Source organism: Drosophila obscura, unplaced genomic scaffold (assembly GCF_018151105.1).
Source record: "Drosophila obscura isolate BZ-5 IFL unplaced genomic scaffold, ASM1815110v1 contig_73, whole genome shotgun sequence".
Taxonomy (NCBI): domain Eukaryota; kingdom Metazoa; phylum Arthropoda; class Insecta; order Diptera; family Drosophilidae; genus Drosophila; species Drosophila obscura.
Window position 1 is genome coordinate 8195709 of NW_024542865.1, and position 14155 is coordinate 8209863.

Consider the following 14155-nt stretch of genomic DNA (forward strand, 5'->3'; position numbering starts at 1 on the left):
CATCTGCGGTCTCTTTTGGCAGGAAGATGGGCGGGAGGAGACTGTGGGTGTGCCTGTGTGAATGTGCGTGCCAAGGCCAAGAACAAACACAAACACGTCAATGCCATAAACAGCAGACAGCAAACCACAACTAAGACCCAATAGCAACAGCCAACAGCCAACAGCCAAAAGCAACATCCGGAACAATAAGCCGGCAGACGGACACTTCACGCCACTCCAAGGTCACGGGGGGGGGAGGGGACCTTCACGAGGGGCTAAAAGTAAATTAGCGACCCATCAAAGATGTTCATGGGGCAAGGGAGGGGCACGGGGCCAGCCGTCTCGGGCGCTGTGTGAGATGAAAAATGTCCGCAAACTTTGATGGCGCTTTATGATGGCAGAAATATGGATTTGGCGAGCAGTCGGGGAGGCAGCAGCCCATCGGGGGAGCGGCACCAATCAACAAGAAGGGCCGCCGCCAACGCCTCCCATGTCACTGATAGATTCATCGATTTGCGCAGCTCCTGGCGGGGTCGGGTCATTTGTCAAGTATTCGCGAAGGTACGGCATGGCATGGCATGCGCGGGGACGTGTAGGATGCACTCGAGAGCTGTCCATGAATATGCCATCATGTATGGCTGCGGCACTTTTGCGGCACTTCGATTTGATTATCCTGTCATTTGTCGCTTTGGCATTAGTCGAGGGGGGGGGCATAAGATTATAATAAGACGGTGTCTGTGGCGCTGAATTATGAATGGAATCCGACGTAGGTCAAGCGACGCTGTGGCACATCAGCGGAAGCGGCAATGTGAGGCTGTGAGGCCTGTCTGAGGCGTACTGAGGCGATGATGTGCGTGCCATTGGGCCGTTGGGCCGTTGGGCCGTTGGCTACTCCCACTCCTCTGACTGGCAATGACTGATGGGCCCCACGCACAATTAGCCTCTGCATGGAGAATGGCAGCACGCACACACACCCACACACACACACGCCGTCATCGAGGATTAATCGTCAGCGCTTGTCGAGCAGCGCTCATCGTTTAGCGGCAAGTTTAATTCCCGGATATGTTACGAACGACACCCACCCACCCACTAGGCACAGGAGCTGTCGGGGGGCAGGTCTGTCGGTGCCAGTCACAGTCTGCCCTTGCCAGTCTCCCCTTGCCAGTCTGCCCTTGCCAGTCCCCTTGCCAGTCCCCTTGCCAGTCCCCTTCCCAGTCTGCCCTTGCCAGTCCCCTTGCCAGACCTCTTGCCACTCCACGGGCCGTGGCTCTAATCAGTTTTTTATATGTCGAAATCTCATTCTGTCCACACTCACACACACACACGGACACGGACACGGACTCGACACACACACACACACACACACACACACACACACAAGACGTTATGCTGGAAAGTGAAATTTGCGTGCGGCTTCGATTGTTTACCCCACGCACTTGCCACTATCATCGTCATCATCATCCTGAAGGTATACGACGGGCGATGGTGTTTGTCGGTCAGCCACTTCCTTCCTTCCTGCCCTCCTGCCTTCCTTCCTTCCCTCCCACCCGTGCGGATCATCAGAACAAGCACAAGTCGAGGCGGGGCACTTTATGGGTATCTATGCATAGTGTTTGCTTACGGCATGCTTAGCATCATACGCTCTGTGGATACAGTTGCTGCCTGCTCCTCCCCCCCTCCTTGATGCCCATGGCAACGGCTCTCCCACGCCATGGCCATGGCCATGGCCAGCGGACAGCGGACAGATTGGGCGCGTGTCGTGAATATTTATACGCATTTGATAAGAGCTTCGCTTTCGGTTTAGTTTATATTGAGTTTATTGGTGGACAGACACTGCAAGTGGTGGCATATGTGGTATATGTGGCATGTGTGGCATGTACTCGTACTCGTACTCGCATATGAGACACTTATCCATGGACTCAGACTTGTGCAACTTTTGGCTCGGGCTGAGCACTCGCTGAACTTGCAAATGAAGAGGCAGGCACGGCACTCCACCTGAATGTCCAATGGATGCTAATGGAGTGCAGCTCTCTGCCAGGCCAATCGTCTCGCGGGCAACCCACTAATGAGTTATCCCTGGAATAAGTTGCTCGAAGCTACCGACCCGGGTGGTGGATGGGGGGATGGCCGCCAATAACAGCCGAGTGGCAATGGCCGCATGAATAATGCCAACCGACAATCGCCACGCCAATTTCTTGGGGCATAGTTGGAGCTGGAGTTCAGCTCAGCGGTCTCCTTGTCCTTAAGTGTGGCCTTATGCTGCTGCTTCCCCTGCCTCCCTTGGGTTCGTCCCAATCCCAATCCCCAATCCCCATTCCTATTCCAATCCCTAGGAACTAGGAACTAGGCCTTCCTTCCGCCAGCTAAGACCCACTTCTGCAACATCAAATCCATGAGCTGTGAAAGTTTTTGTCGACGCTGCACAAGCAGCAATGAATAAAGGACGATGAGGACCCATCATCAGTGTAGCCCCCCCAGCCCCCCCACCGCTGGAGGGCGTGACAGTGGGACAGATACGAGTATTGGCTCATGTCAAAGTCGCCGCCACATAAATAGCAGGGAAGCGAGTGTATAAAATAAATTAAATAAATCCCAAACGAGACGCTATGCCGCGTGCTTCCTCCTCGCGGAGTACTCCTAACGATGTGCGTCCTCTGGTCAGAGTGCGGGGCTGTATGCAGCGGGAAGCTGCTCATTGTCTGTGCTCTGTGTGCTGGGTACTTTATGGTCGATACAGCCGAAGAGCTGCGGATAGCTGCGGCATTGCTTGATTATGCGAATGGGCCGGGCCGCATGTGCGGTTGTTTCTTCTCGTTTTCCCGTTTGCTTTTCTGCGGCATTTGCCATAAATTAAATTACCTAAAGCGCAAAGCAGATTCTCTGCGCTGGAGCTGGCTGACAACAGCTCGTTTAAGGCCATACATCTTCCGGATAGGAGCCGCTATTCAGTGCCAGTGCCAGTTTAAGTTTCAGTTCCAGCCACAGCCACAGCCACAGCAAAGAGGAAGCTGCAAACTGGAGGCTGCTTGCTTAACGACCAAGAAGCGGGGACTTGGCGACTTGGCGACTTGGCGACTTTTCTGCATGCGACAACAGTTTCTCAGAGGCTTGTCAGTGCACATTTTGCGCTGCCAAAGTAAAAGTTATAAAGATACGCATATGAATGAATAAAACCAATTGCAGGCTGCTGTTACCACACTTTCTGGCTCCTTGGCTGCTCCTTGGCTGCTCCTTGGCTGCTCCTTGGCACGCGTGAGTACTGGAAAATTGCGTTTGCGTTTATTTAACCATTTCGATCATTAGATTACATTTATTAGAGCTGCCTGCTACAATTCCTGGGCGCAGACCACGCAGCACAGACTCTCTGCGGTGCATGTATCTCCCATTACGGCTAATAGTGATTAAGCTGACAAAAGGCTCACACTAATTGACTACATGGACCACACCACACACACCACACACACCACACACACACAGTCAGGAAGTCCTGCCAGTGGCCTACCTTTGCTCCCACAGCAGGCTGTACGTACAATGGCGGGGAGAGTCCGGACGGTCCGTAGAGTGTATGCGTGGGAGTGCCATTGGAAGGGTTCTTCAGTGGCATTTCCACTTTAAAATAATCAGCTCTGACAGAAACTCTGCGACCCGCCCCCACCCATCCGAAGCACCATCCATGGGTGTGGTTGCTGCTGCTGCTGCTGCTGCTGCTGTGGGGTAGGCTCTAATTGTCGACACCATTGCCACCACACCACCACTCGACGAGGCGACGAAGCGACGAAGCGACGAAGCGACGAAGCGAGCTGGTGCCTACTTACAGACAAAGAGGCAGGCAAAGTCCACTGGCAGCTGGTGGCTGCTGGCCAGCGGGTAGTGGAGTGCTTCGGTTCGGTTCGGACAAGCTGTAAAGCAAACCGGGACCGACCCCAATTGGAACCCTTGTCCGCTGGCACCTAAGCGGCTTGTCCTTTTGATTTTTCCCAGAGCCTTGCAATTAAGATTCTTATTTGAACAGACCGAATAAGTTTGTGTATTCAAATGCGACCCTATAAAAGGAGGCAGGCAGCAGGCGGAGCAGCAGCCTCAATGCGGCAGAAAACTTAGCAGCCATCGGCCGATTCCAGGGGCTACAAACGGGAGCTAGCTATATCCCCTATTCATATTCAAATATCATTCAGATATCCGGGAGGAATCGTTCACTTGCTTTACCTTATTACATAGTTGATTCAGTTCGCCCGAGGCAGCGATTGCCTTAGTATATATTTTTTATTCGTGTTTTTCGTATTTGTATTTTGTGTGATCTGAGGGAGAATGGCATTGTGGGTCGCCCCTTACAACAGGCGACCGCGTTATGATCATAGCATGCATAGATACGGATTTGGCCACTATCAGGTTAGTATTGAGCCGCAGCAGAGGAGTTCCTTTGCGAGTTATCTAACACGGCAACACGGCAACACGGCAACACAGCCACAGGGGCTCTCTCTCAATCAGATTCAGATTGCGGCTTGTGACGAATGCCGCCACTCGTTGCCCGGCGGACCGCCGGAGCCTGACATGTGGGTGCGTGTGGTGGGCATGTCCCCGGACCAGATGTTTGGAGTCCTTAACTTCTTTGCGACTGTGGGCAACTGCCTGGAGACACGCATTTACCCAATGCAGCCACAGCCAACCCTCTTTATACGCTTCCGGATGAGGCAGGCGATCAATGCCCTCTACTACAGGAACTCAAATATATGCGTCAGCAGCTGTGCGGTGCGTCTGTACGTGGATATTGTCGATGTGGAGCAGATGAATGGCATGCATGGCATGCATGGGATGCATGGGATGAATGGAATGAATGGGATGAACTGGTATGATAGGGAGTTGCGCAAGCGGCAGGTGGAACGTGGATTGTGGATGAATTGGTATGATAGGGAGCTGCGACAGCGGCAGATGGCTCGTGGATCGTGGAAGAATTGGTATGATAGGGAGATGCGCAAGCGGCAGGTGGACTGTCGATCGTGGAAGTGTCACACGAAAAGGATGCTGCAGGCCTGCACAAAGAAGCTCAAGAAATGTTTGTATTTTGACACTAGATGTGGAAATGCTCCCTCTTAAACTCTCCTCCCTTGCAGATAAGGATACATTTTTGTCGTGGGCTTGCGGGATGCTGATTGGGGAATGCCCCATACAATCTACCACAAATCGCCGATCTGTAGGATTGCGTGGCCACTCAAGCGGCAAGCCACTCAAGCGTCTTGGCACTGCTGGCTTATATTATAGCTCGCGATATTCTTATTTTTAAACAGCCCCCCGCCCCGCCCAGCCCCACCCGACAGCCATGCCAGAATTGAGTTTAAATTTTAGTTTTAGTTTTTTGTTTTGTTTTATTTTGCGGCAACCTTAAGAAGAATTTGAAACACCAATAGACAGATTTCAGAGGCGAGTAAGAACTAATTTTTACAATCATTTACGGATGCGTAGAGCTAACAATTATTATTATTAAAAAAAAAAACTGCCAGCAAAAATACGAGCCATGTACACATATTTACACAAGTCCTCGTTGGACAGCCGACAGCTTATAGCCGTGGACTGTCGGCGGCGGCTGTGGCGCTGCTCGTGTGCACCACCGAGTTGAGTGGATCGTGACGCGAACGCGAGCGCCAGGTGCCCATGCCCATGCCCATGCCCATGCCCATGGCTAGGCCAGAATTCGCATTGGCATTGGTGTTGGGATTGTTGTTGCCCGCTTGGCTGGCGGAGAGCGCAATGGCGCCGGCGGCCCCTCCAGCGCCACCCCGTCGGCGCCAGGGCATGCCCTTGAAGGTGTCCACGAAGGCGCGCCGGAAGCTGGCGTTCATGAAGCAGTAGGTGATCGGATTGCAGCAGCTGGAGGAGTAGGCCAGCAGCTGCAGGTAGCTTATGGAGGTGTAGTCGATGTACTCATACAGCGCCTGCCCGATGAACATGCTCAGCGTGTTGATCACGTACAGGGGCGTCCAGCAGATGAAGAACTCCAGCACCAGCACGAACAGCATCTTCACGACTCGCTTCTTGCTCTCCAGGGTCTTTGCTTCGTTGGATCTGCAGGATCGATCAGTCAAGGACGAAGTCCGAAAACCGCCCCATCATCCACGGACTCACCTGCGTAGAGCAGCGTCATGGATCCGCATGCTGGGCGAGGACATCTTGGCCAGCGTCACCGTCGTTGTCGTTGTCGTTGTTATCGCTGTCGTCGCTCTCGTTGTCAGTGTCGCTGTCGTTGTGGTTGTCGTTGTCGTTGTTGTGGCCGCTGCGGCGCCATTGTTGTTGTTGCTGCTCTCTGCGTTTGGCAAGAAGATGAAAGTAAGCAGAGTAAGGCAAGCAGTGCACGGTTAGCAGAGTGATGTAAGCAGTGGTCGGTAAGCAGAGGGAGGTAAGCAGTGGCAGGTAAGCAGTGGGAGGTAAGCAGAGCGAAGTAAGCAAAGGAATGCAAGCAGAGGAAGTTTAGTGTGGGAAATACTAGACCTAGGGGACAGTCCTACGAACAGAACATGGACTCACCATTGTAGGCTGTGCTGGCGGTCAGCACCAGGATGCAATTGCTGCTGGGCCCCGCTCCAGTACCAGTTACAGCGGCAGTGGCTCCTGCTCCTCCTGCAGCTGCCCCGATGGACGCTGGCGGCGCTGCTGCCGCGGGTGTCGGCTGCATGGCCATCATACGGCTGCTGTCCTTGGCCATGCCCACGTAGAGGGTGCGTGTGATGAGGATGTAGGCCACGCACAGCACCAGCAGAGGCAGGACGAGCAGCATAAAGTCCAGCAGGATGTTGTAGAACTGCTCGTAGCCCTGATCGGGCCATGTCTCGCGGCACTTGCAGTAGCCTGCGCAGGCGATAGAGAGAGAGAGAGCGAGAGTCTTGAGGGAGTCCCTGATGGAAGGTGGGGAAATGGAAACTCACCTGGCCGACTGGTTGGAATCAATTGACTAAAGACGGCTATCGGCGTCATGCAGAGTATGCCCCCGAGCCAAATGAATCCGATTATCTTGTAGGCATGGCTGATGGTCTGCCAAGAGCGCGATCGCAGCGGATGGCAGATGGCGTAGTAGCGTTCGCAGGAGATGGCCACCAAAGTCCACGACGAAACGGCCACAGAGGCAGCTGTGTGTGTGTGTGTGTGGGGGGAGATGCAGAGCAAAACTTAGTCCCATTATCATTAGCAGGGACTTGTCCCCCCCAATGTCCGCCATTGCTTCCCTCAGGGCATCCCACTTTTGCTCTTCTTGCATTTTAATTACACTATTTGCATATTAAAAGCCTTTCCTGTGTCCCGTGTCCCGTGTCCCGTGTACCCGTACCCCCAGGGGCATGTACAACACGATGCAATTTGTGTGAGTTGCCATTAAGCGGCAACACCCCCCATGTATCCCCCCGTGTGCCCCAGCCATGTACCTTTCCGCATGTTTACATTACGGGCGAGCGTAAAAACACAACATTTTTATGTTGCTGCCATCGGTTGGGGGGTTGGGGGGTTGGGGGGACACGTGTGCTCAAAACTATTAAAAAACAAAGTGCCTGGCCCGGCCCGGCCCGGTCCGCCCACTGCACACCCCAGGGCTCCGTCTTGGAGGGGCGAGCGGGTGGCGCCAGCCGGGTTTAACTCTTTCAAATTGAAGTTTACCTTTTGATTGACGGGCGACGCACTTGTGCTCTTGGTCTTAAAACAAACAACGGCTGGCTGCCCCCACAGCATGCCACATTCCACATGCCACATGGCTCGACGCGACGCGACGCGTACGTGTTTGATTTTTGCTACGTGGCTTAAAGGCTTGCAACGGGGGGCTAAGCAGTTTGATTGATTCGTCCCCACTCCCAACACCCCCGCCAAATGTCTTGACAACTAAATCATTTCAAAATGCAAAATACCTCAAACAAACACACAAAACAAATGTACATTACACACACATATGTACAGTACATACACACACACTTATGTACATGTGGCATGTGTACATATGTGGGGGGTGGTGCGGGGGCTGTTCGCAAATGCAAAACTGACAGCACAAATAAGGCAGCAGCAGCAGCAGCAGCGACAGCAGCGACAGCGGCCAAGAGACGAACACAAAATTCAATTTGGTGCCCAGCCCCAGCCCCAGCCCCAGTCCCAGTCCCGGCACCTCCCCCCTTCGGATTCAGTGTTTTTCTCTCTCTTTTGGCAACTGATTGAATTTGATTTGTGCGGGAAAACGGGCAACACGCCTTCAAGGCAGCTCCAGTGGCATGGACAGGGGGCAGGCAGGCACCGAGGCAAGCCTACGAAACGTGTTAAGCATATTACGTATACGACACGCAGTCCGCCCGTCCGCCAGTCCGCCAGTCCTCCAGTTCTGCCAGCATAAATATGCGACTCTGACAGACCGGAATTTATAAGCGTCAGTTGGGCGATAAAATTTGATTGCCGCAAATAAAAGTTGGGGGGGCGCCGCGCCGCGCCATTCCCTCGTCATGGCTGGCCACGCACAGAAACACCGCAAAAATTTGTTCCGGCCAGCCGATTGCCGAACGAATGGACGAGAAGCGAGTGGAAAGCAGAGGGGAGAGAGGAGTACAAGTAGTGGAAGACGCAGAGGCAGAGGCAGAGGCACACGAGGAGGCAGCTGACAGACATATGTACATACATATGTACGAGTATGTACACTGGGGGGGGCGTGCGTGCCGTTTCCACTCAAAGCCAAAGGACTTCAATTGGTTGCTGAACGGAGCAACAGCGGATATGTGGCGTATGTCGCCTGTCGCCTGTCGCCTCGTTGTAGATCTGCCACAGATTTAGTCTCCCTCTCGATTTCCTTTGGGAAATAATAAAGCAGTGGGTTGACAGTGAGCTTTGAAGAATTATAAATTCTCATTTCTGGCTGAACTTTTGCGTTGCTGACGCTGCTGACTCCTGGACTCCTGAGCTGCAGGCAAGTTTACAAATTAGCTCTGGCCACAGCCAGTCCGTTCCATGCCCAACCAGTGCCAGTGCCATTGCCAGTGCCAGTTTCAATGATTGACAACTGCCTGTGGCCGCTGATGTCGAAGAGAGTGACAGGCACAAAGTTGCCATCGAGCCAGCGAGTCAGCGAGCTGCTGCCTGTACGTGCTGAAGATGAGAGAGGCCTACTACACTGACGACTGACACTTTACAGATTATGCTGGAGCCACTGGCGGGGGGCTGGATGAGATTCCACCTTAAGGGATTGCATTTCAAGGCACTTGCTATTAATTGGTTTATTTAAAGAGCCAACCACCCACCCACCCATCGAGGCAGCGCCAGATCGTGGCATTTTCCATCGCAAATTGTGGACATTTTTCATGAATTTGATTTCCCCTCCATTGTGGGTTGGATTGGATTGGATACAACGCAGCCTCGGCTCATCCCCTGGAGCCAGGACTCGGAGATTTCTTTTTTGTTGTTGCTGTTGTTGTTGTTGCTTTATATTTTAATTCAATATCTGAAACGAAACTTTAGCAAAACAGCGAATGTGTGTGACGGCAGGGTGGATGGGAGGATGGGCGGATGGGGTGAGAAACTCATTTAAATTCAATGATTCAGCTCGGCAAATGCAAGAAGCATTTTAAGCCATACAGATGGGAGGGCTGCTGCCTGTGGTAACTGAATGGGAAACGTGGGCACGGGGGCACGTAGGGAAGGAGGAGGGGCTTTGCCCAATGGCAAAGTTTCAAGCAAAACGAAAATCAGAGTTTTTGCCCAAAATTCTATTTAAGTTGAAAGCGAAACAAAGTTGCCAAAATACTCGACGTGGTTTGGCTTTGCTTTGCTTGGCTTGGCTTGGCATTCGCCTTTTTATCAAATTAAGTACTCTAAAGTGGCTAGGTGGGCACAAAGCACAAAGGGCATGGCACGAGTGCGAGATGGCAGTGGGGAGTATGTGTGGCCACCCAGAAACTTTGGCCTTTAGCTAGCTGCTGCCTAGCTAAGCCACCCCACAAGATAGGCGCAACATGCCCCTACAGCTGCGAAGTTTCAGCTCTGAACTGGGGATGACTGCACCCGACACATGGCCCACATGTCTGGGCAGAGTCTCAAGGGCAGTGCCGCCTGCTGCCTGCTGCCTGCTGCCAGTGATATTCGTATTAATATTGCTTTTAAGTATTTCCTCTGGCATTTATCCACTGGCGATGCAAATGAAAGTTCTCCAGGCACAGGCTCGGCCTGTAGTATGTGTATTAATTAAAAAACTTCATCGCAAACAAATCCCAAAGGCAGTCGGGCAGAAGATAAAGTTGAGGCAGCAATTCTTAGGCCTGGACCATGGCATGCCAATGCCATGGGGGAATTTCTGGACAATCAACGAAAGGAGATTCGATGCGAGCCTAAAAACTTCGCAGAGTTTCACTTTCTTTCTACTTGCCACAGAACAGAACAGGAGGCCAGCAACAGGCAGACAGGCAGACAGCAGACAGCAGACACATTCGGGAATCAGTGTAAGTGCTGCCAGAGAGAGAGAGAGAGAGTGAGAGAGAGAGGGCCGTTTGCCGTTGGCCAAAAACTCATTAGGCAAATTGTGAGGTGACCTTCCCTTCCCCCCCAGCAATTGTTAAAAGCAAAAAGCAGCCACAGCTGAAATCCTGCTCTGTCCAGCCAGCACTTGGCCAATGGCTGCTGCTGCTGCTGCTGCTGCTGCTGCTGCTGCTCGCACTATGCCCCAAAAGCGTAGGCGGAAGCCAGCTGTGCCTGTGCCTGTGTGTGGCATTGCAACATGTTTTCCACAGCTCAAGCAGGGAGCTTGGACTGGCTATATTTCTGTGTGTTTCTGTGTGTGTGTGTGTGTTATCCTGTAAGCAATGCTAACGACACTTTATGCATTCCACCCCACACACACACACACACACAGCGATGGCCGCCTGCTCTCGCCTGCCCAGACGAGCACTCGCCACGCCCTATCGTGTTTGTGTGTGTTGTGTGTGTGGCATAAAAACTGTTGCCGTTCTGCACAAATGTCCTGGAGCTAACGGAGCTGACTGAAATGTAATGAAAATCATACCAAAAAAGAACAAAAAAAAAGTTCAAAATTTATAACAAAAGCGGGGTGGTGAGTGGGGAGGGGGTTCCTTATCACGATATTTTACTTTAAATTCCAAACTGAATTCTAAGCTAAAATTTAAACTGAAATTTGTGCGGCGATCGCTGCCACGCACCGGAAAAAGGTGCTGCCGAGAAGAGTTGTGCCGCGGATGCCAATGACAACTGGCCGGAACTGTAACCACCCCCCCCACCCCTCCCCGCCCAACCCACTCTCGAGTGGGCTTTGTGCGACGCTCGGAAGTATCGTTGTTTATCGTTACCTTCCCTGCGTACCGCCCACCCCGTCCACGGCTTGCAAATATTCGTTTTAAATGCGCAGACCCACGACCATTTCGCCAGCCCAATGGCACGGTTTGTTTTATAGTTGCCACTAGGCTCTCATTGCCTCTGCCTTTGCCATGGCTGTTGCCTTTCTCAGCTGTGCCACAATGCCCCCTGCCCCCTGCCCCCATCGCCACCTGGAGGATGGTGTGCCATTAGGAGAATGGAATTTGCTTTTGTGTAGCTGTAATTGCGCGCCTCTCTCCGGCCGCGACCGTTGTGTAATGTTGCTTGTTCCGTGTCGGGTCCATGTCCTGCCACTGCCACTGCCCCTGCCACTGCCCCACCGTAATGCTGTAAGCCTGCTCCTGCTGCTGCTGCTGCTGCTCCTCCTCCACTGCTGTTGCGTGCCAGGTGCGTGCCGCTCGTTTTCTTGTTCTTGTTCGCTGTCATGTTTCTCTTTGTCTCATTTATCCCTCCCATTCTACAGGTCTGATGCTGCACCTGCAGCAGCAGCAGCAGCAGCAGAAGCAGCAGCAGCTCCAACCTCAGCCGCCCCATTAAAATTGTTATTTAATTTCGCAGCTTGCGCACGAAAGTATGCAATGTATTTTGCTGCCCTCAGCTTTAAGCTGCGCCCCAAAGTATGCCACGCCACACCACGCCACGTCACGCATTCCGTAGGCTCGTATTATTTTTGTCTGGGATTCAGGGATTCGGATGAACACCCTCCCCCACACACACTGGATATCCTGTAAGTGAAAACAAAAGCATGACAAAACATGACAGGACAGCGACAGATCCGCGCGTATCCAAATGCCAAATGGAATGTCCTCCATGGCTCGTGATTAAATCTGCTGCGAGCCACAACTTCTGCTTTGGGAGTGTCACTGTCTGTCCTGGCTGTCCTGGCTGTCCTGCTGTCCTGGGCTGCTAATGCGCCCAGATCATAAACATGAGCAATAAGAAGCGGCCAGTGGCGTCTTCGCTGCTCTCCTAATTGTCTGCAGCCTCTAAATTACATCTCTCCCACAAAGCCCTCTCCCACACAGCTCTCCCACACAAGCCAAGGGCCGTCATGTTGCAAATGTCTTTTTAATAGCTTCAAACGGACTAAGGGCTGAGGGCTGAGGGCTGCTGCTGGCAACAGGACGCCACGCCACGCCACGCTGAGACAAGTGTTTGATTTGAAGTTATGTAATGGCCTCTGCTGCTGCTGTCATTTTGGATACTGAGCCAGCAGACAGGAGACAGGCTACTGCCAATAGCAAATTCCAATATTATTATTTGAATTTTTCATGGTGCGGCCCCAGAGGAAAGCAGGGAAAATTGCTTGCCCCTTTTGGTTTCTTTCTGCTTAGGCCTAGGATGCAGGGGGAATTTTTTTCTTGGAAAAGCAAAGCCGCAGCAGACCTCAGAATCGGTTTTGCCACAGGGCCAGGACGCGATAAAGGAAGGAAGGATTGAAGGGGGTAAAGGGAGAGAAAGCCCGCCCCACCGAATAGATGTATGCCCCCCTTTTATTGTCCTCCCACGCCCACGCACCACTTGCTGTTGTTTTTTTTTTGTTTGTTGTGCGTGGAAATGAACTCCCTTTGCCCTTCTAGGGCCTAGTCAATAAAACGATCCACATGCGACGATAATCATAAAAAATTATTTTAATGCTGCCCCATCATGCGCCGCACGCCACACACACACACACACACACACACACAGAGAGACACATACATATGTATGTGTTACCATTCCGCTTATGTGTTTCCGCTAATTGAAGAAGGGGGGGAAGAAGGGGCGACGAAACCAGGCCGAAACTTTTGACGTCAACGCCAATAATTGGGGGCAGATTATGTCTAACAAGGGCTAAGACTCACCCTGCGAGAACTGGAACAGCTTGCAGAGGAACTCGCCGAAGATGAAGTTGCGCAGCAGGGTGCCCACGAGGGTGACGGGCATGCAGAGGACGCCCAGCAGCATGTCCGAGATGGCCAGATTCAGCAGAAAGACGTTGGTGATGGTCCGCATGCGACGGTTCTGCACCAGGGTGGAGATGACCAGCAGATTGCCGAGCACGGCGAACAGCAGAATGACGCTGTAGCTGGGTATCAGCCAGACGGGCATCTCTGTGGTGCTGGCGCTGCTGGAGACGATGGAGATGGATCCGGGACTGGCACTGGCGCCCGATCCAGAGCCAGCACCAGAGCCGGAGCTGTCGCCAAAGCTGTAGATCGTGCCAGCCGCCTCGGTGACCAGGCTGTGCTCCAAGCGTTGCTGCCCCAAGAATACATTTCCAGATCCCAGGCCATCATCGTAGACGTTGATGCTGTCGCTGTTGTTGCCACCGCCACCGCCGCCGCCGCCGCCGCCCGCGTACGAGGGCGATGATGTACCGTTGAACGGGACGACGGTCAGCGAAACGATGTGACCCGCCGCACTGGGCGCGTTGGCGTAGTAGTCGAGCAGCGCCCTGTACGCAGCCGCCGCTGCCATGGCCGTTTGGGCAGCATCCTCCGCACTGTAGGTGTACATCCTCCCAGAGAGAGAGAGAGAGAGAGAGAGAGAGAGACGGACGTCGCGACGCCCTGCTCGATGCGATCACAAGGGCCCAAACGGATGCCAGGGGAGCATTGTCGGGATGGCTATCCGCTGCGAAGGATCTCACACGAAAAAATTTGTAACTCAAAGAAAATTCAAAGGACGCTTGCGCGCAGGGGGTACACGGGGGGGCACGGGGGTGACACTGGCTACCGATTAACGGGGTAAATCTGCGATTTCGATTTGGATGCCGGTCCGAGGACGAGGACGAGGACGAGTACGAAGAGCGCTCGTCCTTGCCTGCTTACCGTTAAGTTACCGTTATCGTGGGCAACTG

The 14155-nt window shown here is 53.0% G+C and overlaps 2 protein-coding genes across 2 annotated transcripts; one reads left to right on the forward strand and one right to left on the reverse strand.

Moving 5' to 3' along the window:
* The first annotated feature begins 4159 nt into the window (after positions 1–4159).
* LOC111082272 lies at positions 4160–5475 on the forward strand. Its single transcript, XM_022378455.2, has 3 exons — positions 4160–4368; positions 4444–5032; positions 5091–5475. The coding sequence occupies exons 1-3, from the start codon at positions 4288–4290 to the stop codon at positions 5258–5260; spliced, it is 840 nt and encodes a 279-aa protein (XP_022234147.2). The 5' UTR covers positions 4160–4287; the 3' UTR covers positions 5261–5475.
* Positions 5336–14139, reverse strand: LOC111082268 (gastrin/cholecystokinin type B receptor). The gene is made up of 5 exons (XM_022378450.2): positions 13158–14139; positions 6897–7097; positions 6499–6819; positions 6100–6277; positions 5336–6039 (listed from the first exon to the last, which is right to left on the reverse strand). The coding sequence occupies exons 1-5, from the start codon at positions 13810–13812 to the stop codon at positions 5535–5537; spliced, it is 1860 nt and encodes a 619-aa protein (XP_022234142.2). The 5' UTR covers positions 13813–14139; the 3' UTR covers positions 5336–5534.
* Between the last annotated feature and the right edge of the window lie 16 nt (positions 14140–14155).